Source organism: Orcinus orca, chromosome 8 (assembly GCF_937001465.1).
Source record: "Orcinus orca chromosome 8, mOrcOrc1.1, whole genome shotgun sequence".
Taxonomy (NCBI): Eukaryota; Metazoa; Chordata; class Mammalia; order Artiodactyla; family Delphinidae; genus Orcinus; species Orcinus orca.
Window position 1 is genome coordinate 5,450,147 of NC_064566.1, and position 20,202 is coordinate 5,470,348.

Genomic DNA, 20,202 nt, shown 5'->3' on the forward strand with positions numbered 1-20,202 from the left:
CTCCAAGCCCCGCGCATTTAGCCCTCAGCTTCCCTAGGACACCCACCTGTGGCCGGCTGCCGGAGTCCCTCAGCAGTGACCCTCACGTTCTCAATACCTTCATCTCCCAGGGAGGGTGACAGACTGGGGCCAAGTATCAAGTCTCCGCTGTGACTCTACACTTTTCTCTCCAACATAAAACAGCCGATTAGGGGGAGAGAGAGAAACTCATATTGGACCGCGAGCAAACGGGACAGATGCTGTTTGAGGGATGACCTGAGATCAAATCCCAGGTCCGTAACCTACCAGCTGAGTGACCTTGAACAAATGATTTAAAGCTCTCTATTCTCCAGTTTCCCCATCTGTAAAATGGGAATAATCAATACCTTTATAAGAACGTTGGAAAGGAAAAGAGAAACAACGAAGGGAAGATGCTTGGCTGAGGCAGCGGCGGTCAGTAATCACAGATGACTGATGTCTGGCGTGTCGGGACGCTCTAGTGAAGAGCCACTGGGTAGATCGATGGGCTAACTGCTCCCAGGTAATACGGGGATACTTTACCAAGGCCTCCTGGAGACAGTGCCCTAAGCAAAGGAAGCAACAAATGATGGTGATGTCAATCAGTTGACAAATATTTTAAAGACCTAATTACTTGCCCATCACCGTGCTAACTGGTGTTGGAGAGCCTAAAGAAGTCCAAGGCTTGACTTGGCTCCTGCCCTTACAGAGCCTGCAATCTCTCTGGGAAGAGAGAAGGCTTACCTGAGCCGATAAGAAACAAAAGCACGCTCACATGATGTGCACTGGGAGATAGTGACAAGTGCAGAGCCACCAGAAGAGGGGGAGCTGGGAGTGTAGGTGCAGGAGCGACAGGACCTGCTTGTGGGCGGGGTGAGCCAGGCTCTGCCGAAAGTCCCTGAGTCACCTGACCCAAGTTGGGGGGAACACATCCACCCAGAGGAGTCCAGGCTCTTCTGGCAGAGATGGCTGCCCAGGTGTGGCCAGGGGCAGCTGCAGGCCCCACCACCAGCCTAACTAGATAGAAAGGAGAGGGCCTCTGGGCTGTCTCCATCCAGAGGCTGTGCTGTGAGGCACCTAGCAAGGGGCTAAATGGGATACAGGGAGAAGGAAGGTACGTCCCACGCTACGTACTGTGAGCTTCCTGGGGGCAGATTCTGAGTCTTCCCCTTCTCTCTGTCCAGCACCCAGCTCAGGCTCAAGCTCAAGTCCAAAGAAGGTGTTCAGTTAGTGTGTTGAACAAAATCTGGGAAGAGGGACCAGCCCCCCCATCCCCGCATCTTCACCCCCTGCCAAATGCTAGAATCCAAAGCAGAATTTCATTAAGTGCAGAAAGACGCAGGCAAAGTACTATTTAAGTCAAGAAGGAGGGAGTGATCGCATCCAGTTAGGCGAGGGCCCTGCTGGTCTGCTGGGCCGTGGGCCCCACAGGGCAGGAAGTGGCGTCTGAAGTCCATGCTGTACTCCCAGTGCCTAGGACACAGTAAGTGCTTCCGCGTGGGACCTGATGCCGTTCTTGGAGGATGGGCAGGACAAGGGCTGTTGTGTCTGCCTCCCTTTTAAGCAGGTAGCATCTAGCATCGTGAGGGCATCCCTGCAGCATTTTAGCACAATGCTGGGCACAGGATAATGTACTCGATACTTTGATTTAAACAGATTTAAAGAGTGTCAAGACAATAGTGCGTGGAAAGCCAAGAGAAGAGAGTCTCAAGGAGGCAGCTGATCCGCAGTGTCAGATGTCCCAGGAGAGCGGAGGGGAGACGGGTGGGGGTGGGGGTGGGTCTCCTCCCTGATTACCACCTCTCTGGTAATCAGGGAGTCACAGGCCACCTTGGCAAGAGCAGTTGAGAGACACCGAATTGTGAGATTAAAGATGGAGATGGTGAGAAGAAAGTCGGAAGGGTAAATCTATTCCCTCCGGAGTTTGGTGGCAAAGTCAACATCTAGAGGGAGCAGCAGGATCACGGAAGGTTGTTTGTTTGGTTGGGTTTTGCTGTTGCTGTTTTTTATAAAGTTATTTATTTATTTATGGCTGCGTTGGGACTTTGTTGCTGCACGCGGGCTTTCTCTAGTTGTAGCGAGCAGGGGCTATTCTTCGTTGCAGTGCACGGGATTCTCATTGCAGTGGCTTCTCTTGTTGCGGAGTATGGGCACTAGGCATGCGTGCCACTAGCAGTTGTGGCACGCGGGCTCAGTAGTTGTGGTGCATGGGCTTAGTTGCTCCACGGCATGTGGAATCTTCCCAGACCAGGGCTCGAACCCGTGTCCCCCGCGTTGGCAGGCGGATTCTTAACCACTGCGCCACCAGGGAAGTCCCCTGTTATTTTTTTTTAATTTTTGTTTGTTTGTTTATTTGTTTTTTTGTGGTACGCGGGCCTCTCACTGTTGCGGCCTCCCCCGTTGCAGAGCACAGGCTCCGGACGCGCAGGCTCTGCGGCCACGGCTCACGGGCCCAGCCGCTCCACGGCATGTGTGATCTTCCCAGACCGGGGCACGAACCCGTGTCCCCCGCATCGGCAGACGGACTCTCAACCACTGTGCCACCAGGGAAGCCCCCTGTTGTTGTTTTTAAATGGAAGAGATCAGAACATGGTGCTGCTGTGTGAGGGGTGGTGGCTGGAGAAGGATTGGGAGGTTTGGGGAATGGAATCAGGGACAAACAGAAGAGAATCAAAAGGGTTGCTGGGTAGCCATGTGGCACCAGTGATATCAGCAAACACATCTCTGTCATGGACTCATCGGCATGACTGTGACATTCCCTGACATTTCCTATCAAGCCAGAGGTGGGGACAGAGTGAAGAGAGGCTATTGCCCAAGGCTGAGGACAGGCAAGCAGGGATGGCAGTGAATCAAAGGGCGAGAGACTCTAGAGGGCTAGAGATTGCACTCTGAGTGGCTGCCAGCCCAGCGCTGCATATGCCTACAGGGTGGGGAGTAGAGGGAACCAGTGGCAGGGGTGGGGGGCAGGGGGTGGACGCAGAGGGGAGCCTGGCCAGAAAGGGCATTTCAGAGTCTGAGTTCTTGAACTCTCCCTCCACAGCTCCCTACTGATGAGGTCAGGGGTGCAAGTCCTTCCTTTGGGTTTGGGTGCTGTGGACCACCAGGCGGGTAGCTCCGCATGCATGACAGCTCATCAGGTTTTCTGTGAATGGGTTTGTCATTTGTTCTCCATCCACAGCTGCTTCAGGAGAGGTGATGGGTTTTCATTGGTTATCTTAGGTTCCACCTCTCAAGTACGGTCTCATAGTCAGGCGCCCACGTACACAGAGGTCAATTTAAGAACCTGGGACACCTAGGGCCCTGCAGAGTCACAGGGGGAAGGGCATTATCTCTAGAACGAACGCCTTCTGCTCCCAGGAAGGTTAGGGAGAGTGGGAGAGAAGGAGAGAAGGCCCTCCTCCCTGTCACCTCCAGATAGCATGCTGTGGAGGAGAAATCTCATCCTCATCTTGGGTGCCTGGGAACACACCTGTGTTTGAGAGGATGCCTACAAGATGGAGAACTGTCACTTGGGCGAGGCAACTTCTGGGGTGGGGGAGTGGATAGAGTAGAGGCTCTGCTGGGGGGCGGCAAGGGGGTAGTCATGCCTTGCCAGCTTCCTGCTTTTGCAAAGACTGACCCATATCCAGGACTTAGGTCCCCCTTGGTATGTGGGGAGACTCATTGAAGCACGCACCACACACACACACACACACACACACACACACACACACACACACACACATCCCCACTTGCCATAGCCATCCCAAGTGGGGAAGGGCCAAGGGTGGCCCTTGTTCCCCTTAACCTACAGGGCAAGGGCTAGTGATCCAGGCCTGGCTGAGCGCTCTGATGGGTGGCTCCCCCCTAGCTCCCCCTTATTCTCTGGAGCCACAACTGTCCCTGCCTTTGTTCCTTCAATTCTTGAGCTCCCTGACTCAGCCTGGTTCCCCAATTTCCCAGCAGTGGACAAAGCCGTTGTCAGTAGGCTGGGGGTAGGGGCATTGAGGGAGTAACTGTGAGCTTTAGAACCAGAGCTCTGGCCCTTTCCCCAAGCTTCAGCATCCCTCAGCCTTCCTAGTTCAGAGGTCACCTCTCGGCCCCTCTCCAGTTTGTCCTGATCACCAAGGCTAGGCTGATGGGGTGGAAACTTAAGTAGGACCTTCCTCCCAGCTGGACAAAGTCTGACACCTGGTGGCCAAGGTGAGGAATGGCCGGAAGGGCCCCTTTTCAAACCTCCCTAGGATTGCCCTAGAGCCAGGAAGGCCAAGGTGAAAGGGGAGGTGATGGGAGGAGGTTTGGGTGGGGTGTTTGGGACAGAGCAGAAGAGACGTCCAGCAGCAAAACACCCAGACCTAGGGGAACTTTTGCCTTCCGCCCCTTAAGCCCACGGGGCCAGAGAGCCTGGAGCAGGAGGAAGGAGGGTGTCTGGGAGGGTCAGGAGGGACCAGGAGGAGCTGCCTGAAAGAATTTGCCCCACAGGGTGGAGAACGGGGCCAAGGGTGGGAGTCTGGCGCCCAGAATCTCCAGCTCAGGGTGGGTGGCAGGGCCTGAGGGCCTGAGGAAGGGGGATGCAGGGAGAGGGAAGGAGAGCGGGCTACGCCCCGCACCCCGCTGGGCCCCAGGCAGCTGATTCCCTCCCTCCACCTGCCCCCACCTTCCTAGCTCTAGCTGGCTCTCCCCACAGGCCCCATTGTGACTGGGGGAAGGGAAGGGACTCTTAGGGCACGTGCACAGTGCTGAGGCCCCCCCCATCCTGCCACATTGTCTGAGCTAAGCCAGGTCTAATCCCCCTTCCCCTTGGAGCAGTCAGTGGTGGGCCTCAGCCCTAAAGAAGGTGCTGGGATCCTGTTCCAGTTCTTTTCTCTCCTTTTCTCTTGCGTTCCCCCAAGACTCTGGCCTTGGCTGTGAGGCAAGGGCCTTGAGTGTTCCCAGGCCAAGGTGCAAAGGTCACTCCTGCCAGTCTCATCACCAGCCTCTGGGGATCGGGGCTGACAAGGAACCTACGCCTGGGTCTCGGAAAATTTCCTGAAAGAAAGAGAACTTAACCCCCAGGTCAGACCTCTGGCCTGGGCTTCCAGCCTGAAGCCTGAACTGTGTGTGACAGGACCCAGGACAGCAGTTTTGGGGATAGGCCAGGAGATTGCCTGAATAGGGATAGGGGTTCCAGGAAGGAAGGTTAAAAGTGGCAGACAGGGTTGGGGGAGTAAAGAGGGAAAAGACCTGAGGGTGGGCAGGCCAAGGTCTGGCCTCGTGCCAGCACAACTTAGGACTTCAGATGCCTCATCGGGGAAGGATACCAACTGGACAGAGATGGCCCCCAAACCCCTGGGTGCCTACTCCTTCGAGCCTTGGGGCTTGATCCCACTGCTGCCCAACTAGGTGAGGGGGGCAACGCTGCCTGTGGGGAGTTCCCTCAACTCCAGGCCGGAAAGCCAGTCCTAGGGTGCCTGCACTTGAGCGGATGACCTGGACTGGGACAAGCTGAAGGCCAAGGGACACATCTTCCAGGCTGAGTGGGAGAGGCTAGCGGGGCCTGGGCCAGGCAGGGCTGTGGGCAGCTGGCAGGGATGGCCCAGACAGTGCCCAGAGAGCAAGCCAGGGTGCCAGAGAGGAGAGGGACTAGCTCAGGCGGCAGTGGGAGCCGCTGTGGCCGCCCAGCAGCATACCCCATTTCACGCTCCCTGGGCGGTGGCAGGGCCCCACGGCTATCAGCTTTCAGAGGTGGGAGGGACTAGGAATGAGGAGGGGTCTGCCCCACCCATGGCTCCCTACTCCCTCAGGGCTTTGTGGGCGCAGGAGGTGGGTGCCACACACCTCCAGACACGCCCTCTGAGGAGGGGTGGTCAGTCCCACAGAGCCTGGGCACCATCCCTCCCTGGAGCGCTCTGTGCCCGACTGGACCCCACACGGAAGCCCTTCCCAGGCCTGGTGGAGAGGGCCTCCCTGCTTCCCTCCCCAAGGCAGCAGGGCCCCTGTCTGCCTCAGCGTGGGCCCCACATAGTCCAGGAGGCAGAAGGGGGATTAGACCAGGCCCAGCCCAAACAGTAAAGCAGGGAAGGGCCCTCCAGCCCCGTGCAGTGCACCCATGAGCTCTCCCTCCTCCACTCCACCCTCCTTCAGGAAGGGATGGGGAGAGCCAGGCGGGAGGAGGCCCCTGAAGACATGGCCGGCTCGTTCCAGCTCCTCCTCTTTGGTGGTCTACTCTCCAGAGCCTTCTCCTCCCATGTGCCCACAATCCTCCTAAGGCAGAGTGACAGGGGGAAGGCAGAAGCCTCTGAGCAGGCCCTTGCACCCCGGGAAGGAAGAACTGGATGGGATCTCTGGAGGGCGATGGGGCTGGGCTGGGCCTCACACTGATTCCCAGACTCCCAATGGCCGGCGCTTTCGCCTGCCGCCAGGAAGCTGGTGAGGAGGAGGCGGGTATAGGGGTGAGTCAGCGATGACAGGAGCCCAAGGGACAAAGGTCATGGGTGGAGAATTGAGAGACGCTGTTTACAGCAGCCCACCTCTTCCAGGAGGTCTTCCAGTGCTAAGCCAGCCTCAAGGTCCAACCCACTCTGACCCTCTCTTCCCCCTTTTCCTGTTTGTTAGGAATTTTATCCTGGCACTGACAATGTGTGTGTCCGTGTGCTTGCCCTTTAGCCTGTGAGCTCCTGGGGAGCACGGAGGGACAATGGTTTTCTGGGGCCCCACCATTGCCTGTGACTATCAGTACTTCCTACTTCCTCATTTTATCTTGTACCGCATGGCTTGCGGGATCTTAATTCCCGGAACCAGGGATCAAACCCTCGCCCCCTTCAGTGGAAGCTCCGAGTCCTAACCACTGGACTGCCAGGGATGTCCCCAGTACTTCCTACTTTCAAGAACCATTTCTATCTCAGTAGAGTAAGTATGTGGGAAAGTGCTTAGCACAGTACTCGGCTGTGCGTGCCATATATGTGTCAGGTTTACTGTTGGTATTTTCTGCTCATACTCTCACATTGGGGTGGATTTTACTGACGAAGGACTGGGGATCCAAACGCACTCTGGCCTCCTGCGCGGTGTGGAATCTTCCTGACTAGAGGACGGGTGGGGGCAGGCTGTAGGACCCCAGGAGAGCCGAGGAGGCGAGCACTCGTCTGGACTCAGAGTGGTCAGTGTCTCTGGGCGTAGCTTTCAGAACCCATGGGCTTCTCCGGGGAGGTCTCCTAGGGCCGGTGGGGGTGCCGTGGGAGCCGGGAAGGGGTCGGGATGAGCCCAAACTCTCTCCGGACCTCCAGACCTGCCCACACAACACTCGGTGGGCCAAGGGGCGGGACTTGAAGTCTCCGGCTGGGCTCTGGGGAGTTACACACCGGCCACGGGGATTAGTGAGGCTGAAAAGAACATTTGCCTAGGAAGGGAAAACGGGAAGTGAGAGGCTGAGGATAACACTCTGCAAGTCCCCAGAGACCCGCTGTAGACCAGTGGGGGGGGCAGGAGGAGGTGGTGCAGTCTGGCGATATCATGACAGGTCCCCCACCCCAGCCTCACCCCTTCTCCCCCAGAACGCAGCTGCATCAGATGCCCCGCCCCCTCTGCCTGCACCACCTGTCATTGGCTGGGGATAAGCCCTGCCCCACAGAGGCGGCCTCCCATTGGCTTAGGTCTTTACTGTTTGCATGCCTGTGGGGGTGGGGGAGAGGCGTCATTCCTTGGAACCCTCGGACTTCCTTTCTGTTTGTCTGGGTCATCCGTCTGCCCATCGCTGGCCCCAGGCTTGCTCTCTGGCCCCAGCCCTCTCTCACTCTCTCTCTCTCTGCAGCTGTCTCTCTCGTGCCCGCTGGCCTGTCTCTCCTTCCCGGCAGTCGCCTCCTTCTCCGCCTGCCTGGGTGGCCGCCATGGGCCGGAAACGGCTCATCACTGACTCCTACCCTGTAGTGAAGAGGAGGGAGGGCTCCGCTGGGCACAGCAAGGGGGAGCTGGCACCAGAGCTAGGTCTCTGAGGTGTGGGAGGGCGGGAGGAGTGGATGTGAGGGACACGAGAGAACGTGGGCAATGGAAGGGGAAGTGAAGTATGTCCTCTGCTTCCTACACCAGACCTGGCAGTGGACAGCAGAGGCAAAGGGGCGGTGAGGGCTGGGGAACAGTGGGTCAGCTGTGAGGCAAGGGGCAGGGGACCAGCCCGGCAGGGCACAGGCTTGGGCAGGCCTGAGGAGCAGCATGTCATTGCAGGGGAAGAGCCCCAGCCCCTGAGCGTGGATGAAGCGGAGATGGAGCTGCTGAGGCAGTTTGACCTGGCCTGGCAGTATGGGCCCTGCACAGGTGAGAGCCCCCTCAGGCCCCGAGAGCACATCCCGGAGCCAGTCCTGCCACCCACTCGGCACCCAAGCAGCCCCAGCCCCTGCCTGACCCTCTCAGCACTGTGTCTGGAAACCAGGGGTGTGGAGGTCCTGACACACCCCTCCACCCACACTCTCTAGCCTGGACGCTTCCCTGCCCCCCACGAGGCCCCACTGTCTTCTTTCCACCCCCGCAGGGATCACACGGCTGCAACGCTGGCATCGCGCAGAGCAGATGGGCTTAGAGCCTCCCCAAGAAGTGTGGCAGGTGCTGCAGACCCACCCCGGTGATCCGCGCTTCCAGTGCAGGTCAGAGGCCGGTGGGGGGCTCTCAGGGGAGCCAGGGACTTCTCCAGGCACCGCCTGGCCCTGGATGGGGGCCGTCCTGACCGGAGGAAGAAATAGGTGCAGCCTTGGGGGGTCCTCGCTGAGCAGGCAAGAAGGTTCTACAAGGTGCTGCGCTCAGGAGGCAGAAGCTTGCCTTAATACTTATCTCTGAGCTAATGGTGGAGGAAGGGTACACTAGGGCCCAAGGGACTATTTAATACTGAGAGGTTGGCCAAGGACCAGAGGCCGTGGCCAAGAGCTGGGGCTGGTGAGAGCCGATCAAGAGACTTAACTGATGCGGGTTTTTCCCTCCATCCCACACCCCCTCGCACAGCCTCTGGCATCTCTATCCCCTCTGAAGCACCACCTTAGACCTCCCGCCCACTACTTGAGGACCTCCAGACACAAGCTAGAACCAGTTGCTGCCCCTCGGCTCAGCTCTGCTGTGGAGAACATTTGGCAGGAAAGAGGTTCACAGTGAAGGGAAGAGGCTGAATGTGGAGGTCCGACCAGCAGGCTCCCAGTGCCCCCTCTGAGATCCGACACAGCCGAAGCCAAGCACCTCCTACGTGGAGAGTGGTTTCTGAGGACGAGGACCTGGCCATGACCCTTCTGAAGCTGCCACGTGCCTGACCTGAACACTGTGGTCCTTGGGATGATGTGGCAAATTAGGCACAGCTTTGGGAAGAACCAGACTCCGGCAGAAGGCAGAAGACCGAAGAGGCAAAGATGTACTCCGCACCTCAGGCTGGGAATCTGAGGGCAGAACTGGCTGAGCTTACGGGGCGAGGGGTTCACTAGTGCTTATCAATAAAGAACTCTGAGCCTGGGAGCCTGACCTCCAGTCTCGTAATGTGGCCCTGCTTGGACGGGCAGCACCCAGAAGGTTGATAGGTAGGAGAGAACTAGCACCATGCTTTCCTGCAAGGTGCGTGTGCCTCTTCCACTGCCTAACCCTAGACCTGAGAGGAAGGAAAGAGAGACACCTTAAAAAAAAAAACCAACAGTCAGTCTTCACAAGCGCTGGGCAACCTCTGGCGCCCCCTGGTGGCGCACACTATTCTAGCCACCTTCCCTTACCAGCCAGGAAAACCCCACTGGAGCCACCACCTAGCCTGCCCAGGGCTGCCCACCTCACAAAAATGGGTTCTTTGTCAGAGCAGGATCCATGGGGCCCATGACTCATAAGGTCCAGACAGACATACACATACCCAGCAAGCACCTGTACTTTCCCACATGGGGGCCACCTGGATCCAAAGCAGGGTTGGGGGAGCGTTTCAACCTGCAGGACCTGCTCAAAGATGGCCATCATCTGAGGAGCTTTGTTAGGGAACTGGAAGGTCCTGGGGATGGAGGAGAACTGGCCGTATTCAGAAACAGCGCTTAGGGGACCCTGGGACATACGACGTGGAGAACGGAATCAGTACTCCTTTTAATGGTGTTACTTCATCTGATGCATCAGCCCTCCATCCTGGGGCAGGCAGAGACAGAACTATTAACTCCTTGGGAACAGGCCTAGAGGGCAATCAAGTGGCCTTTTTAGTCCCCATTTTACTGAGTACTGACCATGCCTCAAGTACTTTAAATGTATTATCCCTAAATTTCCTAAAAGTCCTTCATGGTAGGTTTTACAGAGAGGGAAACTGAAGCCTAGACGGTTGTCCAAAGTTGCCCAGAAGCGCCAGCAGCAGGTATGTGGTGGCGCAGAGGCTGGGGCCGTGTGCACTGGGCTCTTCCCGTCTCCGCCGTGGCCCCTGCCCGGCTGCTGAGCACCTGCTGTGTGCTGGGCTCTAGAGCTCCTCTGGGCTGTTAGTGGTGAGGAGATGGACAACAACACACACGTAAATATGATGTCAGGCGGTGGTCAGTGCTGGGCAGAATTAGGGTGAGAGGTCAGAGAATGCCAAGGGTGCTGAAGAGGTTGGTCGGGGGAGGCTCTCCAACAGGGTGGCATCGGGCAGGCCGAAGGGACAACAAGCACACCCTCCCCAAGGCAGGCGTGTTTCCAGACTGGTCCAGGGGCAGCACGGAGGCCAGGGACCGGGCAGAGGGAGCGAGGAAGTGGGGGGGCAAATGAGGCCAGAGAGGTAGCAGGTTGGTCCCACAGGGCCTTGTGGACCGGGACGAGGAACCTGGATTTTATCCTGAGTGAGAGAGGAAGACACTGGTGGGGTGGGTCTTAAGCCAATAAATGACAATCAATCTTACGTCTTGAAAGCATTACTCTGGCTGTTGGTAGAAAACAGACTGTGGGTTTGGGGGAAGAAGAGGCAATGAAACCACTCAGGAGGCTGCTGGAGTTGGCCTCGTGAGAGGTGATGGTGATTTAGCCCCGCGTGGGAGATGGAGGTGGTAAGAAGCGGCCAGCTTCTTTTCTTTCTGTATTTTGAAGGGGAACTAACTGACAGGACTTGCTGATCAGTTGGCTGTGGGGTTTAAGAGAGAGAGGAGCCAAGGATAACTCCAAAGGTTTTGGCTTGAGCAACTGGAAGAACAGAGTTCCCATTACTAAGATGGGAAAGATTGCGGGAAGGGGAGGGTGGGGCAGGGAATTAAGAGTTCAGATTTGAGGTCTGTGACACATCCAAGCTGGGGAGTAGGCAGTGGACATGCAAGTCTGGAATTCTAGGGAGAGCTCTGGGTTTGAGGTATAAATTGGGGCATCTTTTAGGTGGCATTTAAAGCCGTGTGTGGGGATGAGATTACCTGAGTGAGTATAGTTAGAGGTGAGAAGTGGTCCAAGGACAGCGCTGAGGCTTCTATGCTTAGAGGCAAGGGAGGCCTGAGCAAGGAGACCGAGGAGGGGCCAGACTGGAGAGAAGTCAGGAGAGGGTAGGGCCTGGGAAGCCTGGGCAGAGGGTCAAAGTCTCAGATGCTTCTGAGAGGCTGGTAAAATGAAGCCTGAGAAGAAGAGCACACTGGACTCGGCAACGTGGCGGTCGCAGGAGACAAGCAGCTCCCACGGGGTGATGGGGATGGGACCGGGCCTGGAGTGGGCTCAGGGGGACGGGCAGGGGAAGTGGAAATGGGGAGCATGCTGATCCTTTCAGAGACCTTTTACTGTAAAGGGAGCAGAGAAACGAGTGGCCACTGGAGAGGGTGTGGGATCAAGGAACCGTTTTGATTTGTTGTTCTGTCTCGTCTTTTGCTTTAGCTAGAGTGACAGTACAGCATAATGACCTGGTGAGGAGAGTGACCCGACAGGGAGTCTTTGTGAAGTTGAGAAGGGCCAGGACTAGGACACAGGGAAGAGTGTGGACTTAGATCGGAGCATCCACTGTGACAGGAAGGGAGGCAGAGGATATGCGAGTAGATGCAGGTAGGAGGACACGGTTTGGGGTGGGAACATTCAAGAATCAGATGCTTGCTGACAGCCTGGTACGCTGGGAGGGATCTGATGTTTAGTGAGCGCCAACCCACGCCATCTGCTGCACTTCACGCTGTCTAGTTGACTGCTCAGAACAATCTCATTAGGTGAGTATTATCCACTCTCACAGATAAGGAAACCGAAGCTGAGAGGGAAAGTGCCCTGCTTCATCCATGAGCACCGGGGCTCAATTCCCACCTGGGTCTGTCTTCCCACTGTGTTACCCCACACCTGCATTCCCACCCGCACCTGCACTCCAGGTGCTTAGGGTGGCATCGAAGAGATAAGACCCACCCATGTGGAAAGCTGAAAAACAATGTACTACAGGGGCTTCCCTGGTGGCACAGTGGTTGAGAGTCCGCCTGCCGATGCAGGGGACACAGGTTCATGCCCCGGTCCAGGAAGATCCCACATGCCGTGGAGTGGCTGGGCCCGTGAGCCATGGCCACTGAGCCTGCCCGTCCGGAGCCTGTGCTCCGCAACGGGAGAGGCCGCAGCGGTGAGAGGCCCGCGTACCACAAAAAAAAAAAAAAAAGTACTACAAGTGCTACCTTGGGGCAAGTAGGAAGGTATAGACATGGAGTTCTCAGGAAGGAGAGAGTGTTAAAGGGACCCTCACTGCAAGGGCCCTGAGCACAGGACTGCCACGTCGGCATGGCCCCCGCCTTACCTCATCACGCCTGGCCTCTCAACCCACCAGGCCCCTGCTTCTCAGAACTTTCCACTGCAGAATGAATGCACACTCGCCACCAGGGCCACTCTGAACATTCTTAGTAGTTGTGTGTTTTCTCTTTGGCCAATTTTGCATTCTGCTCCATGATGTGTGTGGGGTAGTTGCTGTAACGTAAAAATGGCTGAACTTACTTACCAAGTAAAATGAACCCCAGGAAGATGTGGTCCTGTGTGGCCTATGGCTGGTTTCATATACCGCGACACGCCCACTACCACCCAGCCGAGGCTGAGCTGCACTGCAGAAAGCACCAAACAAGCGTGTGTTGGGAGGAAATAGGTCAGCGGCCCTTGAAGGGTGAGTAAGAGTCAGCAGACAGAGAAAAACATTCTAGACTGAGGGACTGGGTTGAGCAAAGGCGGTGAGGAGAGGTGGGTGTGTGTGCCCAGGGGAGATGTGTGCAGACTGCAGCACTTGCTCTACAAAAATCAGCGCAGCCCAAAGCTGGCGTTTCGGTGCTTGCTATGTATCCAGCACTGTCCTAAGTGCCTTTTATCCTCACAGCAATCCTAGAAATTATTATAAACGTTTTATAAAGCAATTTAGAGAGGAAATTCAGGCACAGAAAGGTTAAGTACTTGCCCAGGATCACACAGCATGTGACTGAGGAGAATAAACAGGATTTGATCCCAGAGTCCCGCTCCAGAGCCTGCACTCATGTCATGTGGCATAACACTAGTGAGGTGGCGGAACAAACACAGGTTCTTGAGCCTGAGACAAAGGAGTCTGGACTCATCGGTGGTGATGAGAGTGCCTGAAGGTTTTTGAGCAGGAGAGGGACAGGATAAAAATAATCATTCTGGAGAATCTGTCTGACCAGACTAGACGGGGAAGAAACTGCAGGCAGGAGGGCCAAGTAGGAAGCTATAAAATATTCAAAACATGGGTGCTGAGACCTAGATTAGCAGACAATGCAAAGGACAAAGAGCTAGCTATACGAGAGGTTGCAAAGGAAGCTGGCAAGACCTGCGTTTGGGAAGGAAGGATATGGGGAGGAGCCGGCCACTATGACTCAGGTTTTGAGCTCGGGTGGGTGAGAGAATGCTGGTGCCATGCGCAGAACAAAATGGAAACTGGGAGGGGAAGACAGGCTTGATTTCATGCATGTTTAGTTTGAGATGACGACAGGACATCCAAATGGAAACATCTAGTAGGCAATGGAAACCCAGAGGTCAAGTCCAGCAGCAAGGTCAGAGAAGGGTGTGGAATCCAGGGGACAGAGGGGAATCACCTGCCAGGAGCTGACACTTGAGCCCATGACCATGGACGAGTTCTCTGAGAGAGGAAAGGGAGACAGGGAGAGGGTGCAAAGATAGGACCAAAGATGGTACTTGGGAAAATTCTCTCTAGAAGAAGGTGGAAGAAGGCCAGCAAAGAAGAGGGGAGAGTGTCAGAGTGGCAGGAGAGTCGACGTAGTGTTCGGGAGGCTCCCGAGAGCTTCACAAGTGGTAGTGGCTGGTGTGATGGTGCCGAGACGTCAAGGAAGATCTCATTAGGAGGAGGTGGAAAGGTACAGGATGGCTCACCCTAATTCGGTCCCCACATTTCCTGCTTCCCTCTGTCCTTGTTTTGTAATTCTCGCTGGCATCTCAGCTGTCGTAGTATCTACCATGCCACACCCATCAAAGAGGGGCACATTGATTCATTCTTTATTGACTCAGGTGTGGCAGCACTTATCCACCCTCAAACTCTGACAAACTCACTAATAGCGTGAGGGCTTAGGGAGCTAATTTACCAAGAAACTCGAGTATGCAGGGAAAGGAAGACATTTCTGAATTAGACAATTCTAGAAGTAGATGGAAGCCACAGCAATGCCAGCTTGAGCAAATTTGGGTTAACACCACCTCCAGGACTTAGGGGATCCTCAACATGATTGCTAGTTTTCTCGGCAGGTAGGTCTCCAGTCTATCCACCTGAGTCCTAATCTAGAAAACAACTTTGTGCCAGTCAGCACAGGCAAATCAGAGCCCTGGTCCCTAAGCTTCAGGAGCTTACTGCAGTGCGCGCGAGAGACACAGAGCCCTGGTCCCTAAGCTTCAAGGGCTTTACTGCAGTGCGCGCGAGAGACACAGAGCCCTGGTCCCTAAGCTTCAAGGGCTTTACTGCAGTGCGCGCGAGAGACACAGAGCCCTGGTCCCTAAGCTTCAAGAGCTTACTGCAGTGCGCGCGAGAGACACAGAGCCCTGGTCCCTAAGCTTCAAGGGCTTTACTGCAGTGCGCGCGAGAGACACAGAGCCCTGGTCCCTAAGCTTCCAGGGCTTTACTGCAGTGCGCGCGAGAGACACAGAGCCCTGGTCCCTAAGCTTCCAGGGCTTTACTGCAGTGCGCGCGAGAGACACAGAGCCCTGGTCCCTAAGCTTCAAGGGCTTTACTGCAGTGCGCGCGAGAGACACAGAGCCCTGGTCCCTAAGCTTCCAGGGCTTTACTGCAGTGCGCGCGAGAGACACAGAGCCCTGGTCCCTAAGCTTCAAGGGCTTTACTGCAGTGCGCGCGAGAGACACAGAGCCCTGGTCCCTAAGCTTCAAGGGCTTTACTGCAGTGCGCGCGAGAGACACAGAGCCCTGGTCCCTAAGCTTCAAGGGCTTTACTGCAGTGCGCGCGAGAGACACAGAGCCCTGGTCCCTAAGCTTCAAGGGCTTTACTGCAGTGCGCGCGAGAGACACAGAGCCCTGGTCCCTAAGCTTCAAGGGCTTTACTGCAGTGCGCGCGAGAGACACAGAGCCCTGGTCCCTAAGCTTCAAGAGCTTTACTGCAGTGCGCGAGAGAGGCAGAAAAGACGTATAGGAGAATTTTAAACACTGCCACAAGACGGGTGTAAAACGGACTCAGGGAACTCAGACTTCCTGAAAACGGCCCTTTAGCTCAGCATTTAAGGATGAGTAGCGGCTTCCACAAGGTGGACAAGGTCCTTGGCAATTCTTGAGTCCTACTTCAGTCCTTTGTCTCTTGAAGGAAGAGGCATTTCCTAGAGACCTCCTATGGGGTGGAAGCCTCCCTCACTTCACCAAGAGGTTCCAATGGCTCCTGTCCTGCGAGTCCCACCTGGATTGCATGCTGTTCTCTCCTTGCAGCTCTCCTCCTCTGCATCCTGTGATAACCTGGTTATATTTTATTATAGCATGTCACATTGCTGCAACAATACATTTCATTGTCTCCACTGCTGGAGGGTATTTTATCCTTGTCACCAGTGTAACTAGCACAGGGATTGCTACATAGTAAGCACTCAAAGCTGAAAGAACCTTCCCACTTCACTCACACCTACTGTTTGATTGGCTGGTCCTGTCCAGCCTGTGAGAACCATTTATGTACCAGTTATGAAGGTCAGGCCTAAACTCCAGTGAAATCTGATCTCCATCTAAGTCACTTCTGGGGGTTGTGTGGCCTTGATGGCAGGAGCCATCTTTTCCTAGAGCCTTCTCGTCAAGGAAGGCATCAAGGCTGTCTGTCAACTTCAGAAGCAGGATCCTGTTCCATTCCTATTTTGAAGCCTGTGCCGCCACTGGGCCAGCCTGCTGAGCGTTTATCTGAGGTCCTCTCACATGAGAGTGGAGACAGTCATCCTATCCAGAGTGTGGAGGAGAATCCAGCCAACTTTTCTACATGCTCTCAAGAGCATGGCCGCCCAGGATCCTACATTACCTCCCACAATACTGGCGTGTAAACTGGTACAATCCCAAAGACACCAATTTGGCATTATTTACCAAAATTACAAATGCACATATCCCTTTCAGTTCCTATGTAGAAATGTATCCTACAGATACTCTTGTATGTATAAAATAACATTATAGCACTGTTTGTAATAGCAAAGACTATAAATAGCCTAAATGTCTCTCAGTAAGGCAACCAGAATGTAAGTTGTAGTAAATGATGGATGCTGTGCTGTGAAAAAGTTTGAGGAAGCTCTTTATGTATTGGTGCAGAATGGGATGACCTGTGAAATATACAGTTAAGTGTAAAAAAGGATTCACAGAACACTGTGCACACTCTGCTATAACTTAGGTTAAAAGGTGTGTATTCACTTGTTTCATGCATACAATATCTCTGAAAAGACACCCAAGAACTTGATACCACCAGTTGCCTTTGAGAGGAAGGTAACTTGGTGGCTTGGAAATAGGAATGAGGGGAAATTTTTCATTGAATAAGACTTTTGAACTTTGAACTATGTAACTATATTACCTATTTAATCAATCAATAAGAAAAAAACTCTCATCCATGTTGATGCACTTATTTAACAAGTATTAAAAATAATAGAAACAATACCACTAGGGTATTGGATTATTGTATCATGCATCGCGATGGCTTTGTGCATATCCCTGCACTCATGATGCTGCACTCTTTTTACTATATTCCTCTGGGAGAAAAGGGTCTTCTACCTGTCTGTATGGTGGAATCCTGGCAGTGGGAAAGTCCAGGACTCATTCCCTCTAGAAGGCCCATCTCCTCTTTTACTAGACCTCTGCCAGGCCCCTGGCACTGCCCTACACTGGGACAAGAGTCAACTTGTCACAGGGACAGGTTTCACAAGAGTGCAAACATGACGAGTCCAGTATAAAAGTCCAACCAGTTCATTCATTTATTCATCTAACAAATGCAGATGGGGCATCTGTTACTGTGAGTAGTATGTGGAATATATGGCTTGGGTCGCAAACCTTAAAGTTTTTCCAGTCTACCCTTAAATACATGAAAAGTTGCACAACTTCACTCCAAATAAGACTGGCAAATGCTAAAACATTTGGACAGTACACTCTGTTGGCAAGGCTTGGGGGAAACATGCAGGAGTACAGAATGGCACAGCCTCTATGGAGAGGAATTGGTGACACTGATAAGATGACAGCATTTACTTTTGACCCAGCAATCCCACTGCTAGGAATTTACCCTGAAAATTTACTTCCACAAACATAAAACAACATATGCATAAGTGTATTCACTGTGGCATTATTTGTAAAAGCAGAATATTGGAAACACCCTAAATTCTTGTCCACGGATTAAATAAACCCGCCCAAGGGAATACTGTGTAGCCATTTTTAAAAATGAGGAAGATTTCCATTAGCTGATATGGAGTGATTACCAGGACAAATTGCTAAGTATGTAGTATACTACCTTTGTGTAAGAAAGAAGGGGAAATGAGATATATATTCCAAAAAGGGAACACTGGGAAGAATAAACTAGAAACGAATAAAACGGTTACTGTTGGGGGTAGGTAAGAACGGAGTGGATGAGACAGGATAGGAAGGATATTTCTCTAAGTATATTTTCTTATATAGTTTCGGCTCTTGAACCACATAAACATTTTACATATTCAAAAATATATCGAAAGAGATTTTCAAAAATCCTAAAATTGAATATAAACGGTAACAAATCAACCCAACTGTATGTCAAATTAATAATATAACCTCACAGAAAAAGAATATAAGGATTCAAGTAACTTTTGAACACAGTTCATGGACTTCGTAAGAACAAAAGAACCACACACACAAGAAAACTTGAACTTTACTTAGTAGGTTTGTTGTTGATAATGGTATTGGTGTACTAATTCTAAAACTGTTTTGCTGTTTTTGTATTAAAAATGGAAAATAATGAATAAACATATAAATGTTGGGAACCAGAGATTGCACTGTGAAAAAAGGGAGATAAAATACGGAATGGGGGGACGTCCCTGGCGGTCCAGTGGTTAGGACCCCACGCTCCCACTGCAGGGGACACGGGTTCGATCCCTGGCCGGGGAACTAAGATCCCACAAGCCGCGAGGAGGGGCCAAAAAAAAAGGAATGGGGGAAGGTGAGGAAGAGTCCTGAAGTGCTGGATTTGAATTAGAGGTATCAGTATGCTGATTTCTTTTTAAATTAACTTTTTGAAGTATCATTTATCTACAATAAAACTACAGATCTTATTTTATTTATTTATTCTGGCCATGCCACCAAAATAATAGTTATACACCAGTGTAACTACCAACCCAATTAAGATCTAGAACATTTCCATCAGCCCAGAAAGTTCCCTCACTCTCCTTTGCATCCAATCTCTCCCTCCTCTCCCATCCTAGGCAATTTGATTCCTATAATCAAAGATTTGTTTTGCCTGTTCTGGAACTCATACAAATGCCACCATTCAGCTCATCTGACTTATTTCACTCAGTACAGTGTCTATGAGATCCATTCATGTTGTATATCAGCACTTCACTCACCTTTTTGCTGAGTAATATTCCATTGTATGAATATACTAAAATGTAGTTATCCATTTATCAATGGATGAACATCTGGGTTATTTCTAGTTTTGGACTCTAATGAATCAAGCTGTTATGAATATTTAGGTACAAGTCTTTGTGTAGGCATTTAGTTTCATTTCTCTTGTGTAGATGCCAGGGAGTCGAATTGCTGGAAGGTGTAACATAATATACATTCAATTTTACAAGAAACTGCTAATCTGTTTTCCAAAGTGGTTCTACTTTTTCTTTTTTTGATTATTTAAAGATCATTTTATTGAGGATTGACAACTATGCTATCATCAAAGTGGTTCTACCCTTTTACATTCCCATCAGCAATGCATGAAAGTTTTTGTTGCCCCATATCCTACCAGCACTTGTTATTGTTAGTCTTTTGAATTCTAACCGTTTAATGAGTGTAAAGTGGTACGTCATTGTGGGGTTTTTTTTCCACATCTTTATTGGAGTATAAATGCTTTACAATATTGTGTTAGTTTCTGCTGTACAACAAAGTGAATCAGCTATATGTATACATTTATCCCTATATCCCCTCTCTCTTGAGCCTCCCTCCCACCCTCCCAATCTCATCCCTCTAGGTCATCACAAAGCACCGAGCTGATCTCCCTGGTGCTATGCAGCAGCTTCCCACTAGCCATCCATTGTGGTTTTAATTTGCATTTTCCTAATGTTGAGCATCTTTCATGGATTTATTTGCCATTTGTATATTTCCTTTGGTGAAGTGCCTTTTCAAATATTTTGTCCATTTTAACATCAGGTTATTTGGCTTCTTATTATTGAGTGGTAAAAGTTGTTTATATATTCTGGATACATGACTTTTGTTAAATATATGTATTGTGAATATTTTCTCCCAGTTTGTAGCTTGCTTTTTCATTTTCTTAATAGCGTTGTTTGAAGAACCAAAGTTTTTTTTTTTTTTTTGAACCAAAGTTTTTAATTTGATGAAATTTGATTTATCAATTTTTTCTTTTATGATTAGTGCTTTTTATATCCTAAGAAATATTTACTTACCCCAAAGTAATAAATATCTTCTCCTATGCTTTTTTCTAGATGTTTTATTGTTTTAGTTTTTACTTTAGGTCTAAGATCTATTTTGAATTAATTTTCACCCTTTTGCCCCTGATAATTGGTAATTTGTATCTTCCTTCTTCTTTTCCTTAATCAGTCTTACTAGGGGTTTATCAATTTATTAATATTTTCAAAGAACCAACTTTTGGCTTTGCTAACTTTCTCTGTTCTTTGTATATTTTCTATACAAAAGCATTAGTGAAGAGCATTAATT

At 52.0% G+C, this 20,202-nt stretch overlaps 1 protein-coding gene and 1 long non-coding RNA gene across 5 annotated transcripts; one reads left to right on the top strand and one right to left on the bottom strand.

The window, feature by feature from the left end:
- Window positions 1–324: 324 nt before the first annotated feature.
- Window positions 325–19,468, bottom strand: LOC117195921 (uncharacterized). 4 transcript variants are annotated; one of them, XR_007478847.1, is made up of 3 exons: window positions 15,238–19,468; window positions 12,644–14,697; window positions 325–563 (listed from the first exon to the last, which is right to left on the bottom strand). It is a non-coding gene; the product is annotated as an uncharacterized LOC117195921 (long non-coding RNA). The 4 variants fall into 4 exon arrangements; XR_007478845.1 differs by having other exon boundaries at window positions 15,184–19,468; XR_007478844.1 differs by having other exon boundaries at window positions 15,130–19,468.
- Window positions 7,520–9,438, top strand: POLD4 (DNA polymerase delta 4, accessory subunit). Its single transcript, XM_004278003.3, has 4 exons — window positions 7,520–7,935; window positions 8,173–8,262; window positions 8,477–8,588; window positions 8,941–9,438. Exons 1-4 carry the CDS (start codon window positions 7,620–7,622, stop codon window positions 8,963–8,965), a joined length of 543 nt encoding a protein of 180 aa, XP_004278051.2. The 5' UTR covers window positions 7,520–7,619; the 3' UTR covers window positions 8,966–9,438.
- Window positions 19,469–20,202: the final 734 nt, after the last annotated feature.

Bases quoted from the DNA above. Each gene is read 5' to 3' on its own strand.
- POLD4 (XM_004278003.3), top strand. From the start codon at position 7,620: ATGCCTGTGGGGGTGGGGGAGAGGCGTCATTCCTTGGAACCCTCGGAC. The intron at 8,263-8,476 runs GTGAGAGCCCCC...CCACCCCCGCAG, and splicing joins GCAGTATGGGCCCTGCACAG to GGATCACACGGCTGCAACGC. The intron at 8,589-8,940 runs GTCAGAGGCCGG...CCCCTCGCACAG, and splicing joins GATCCGCGCTTCCAGTGCAG to CCTCTGGCATCTCTATCCCC.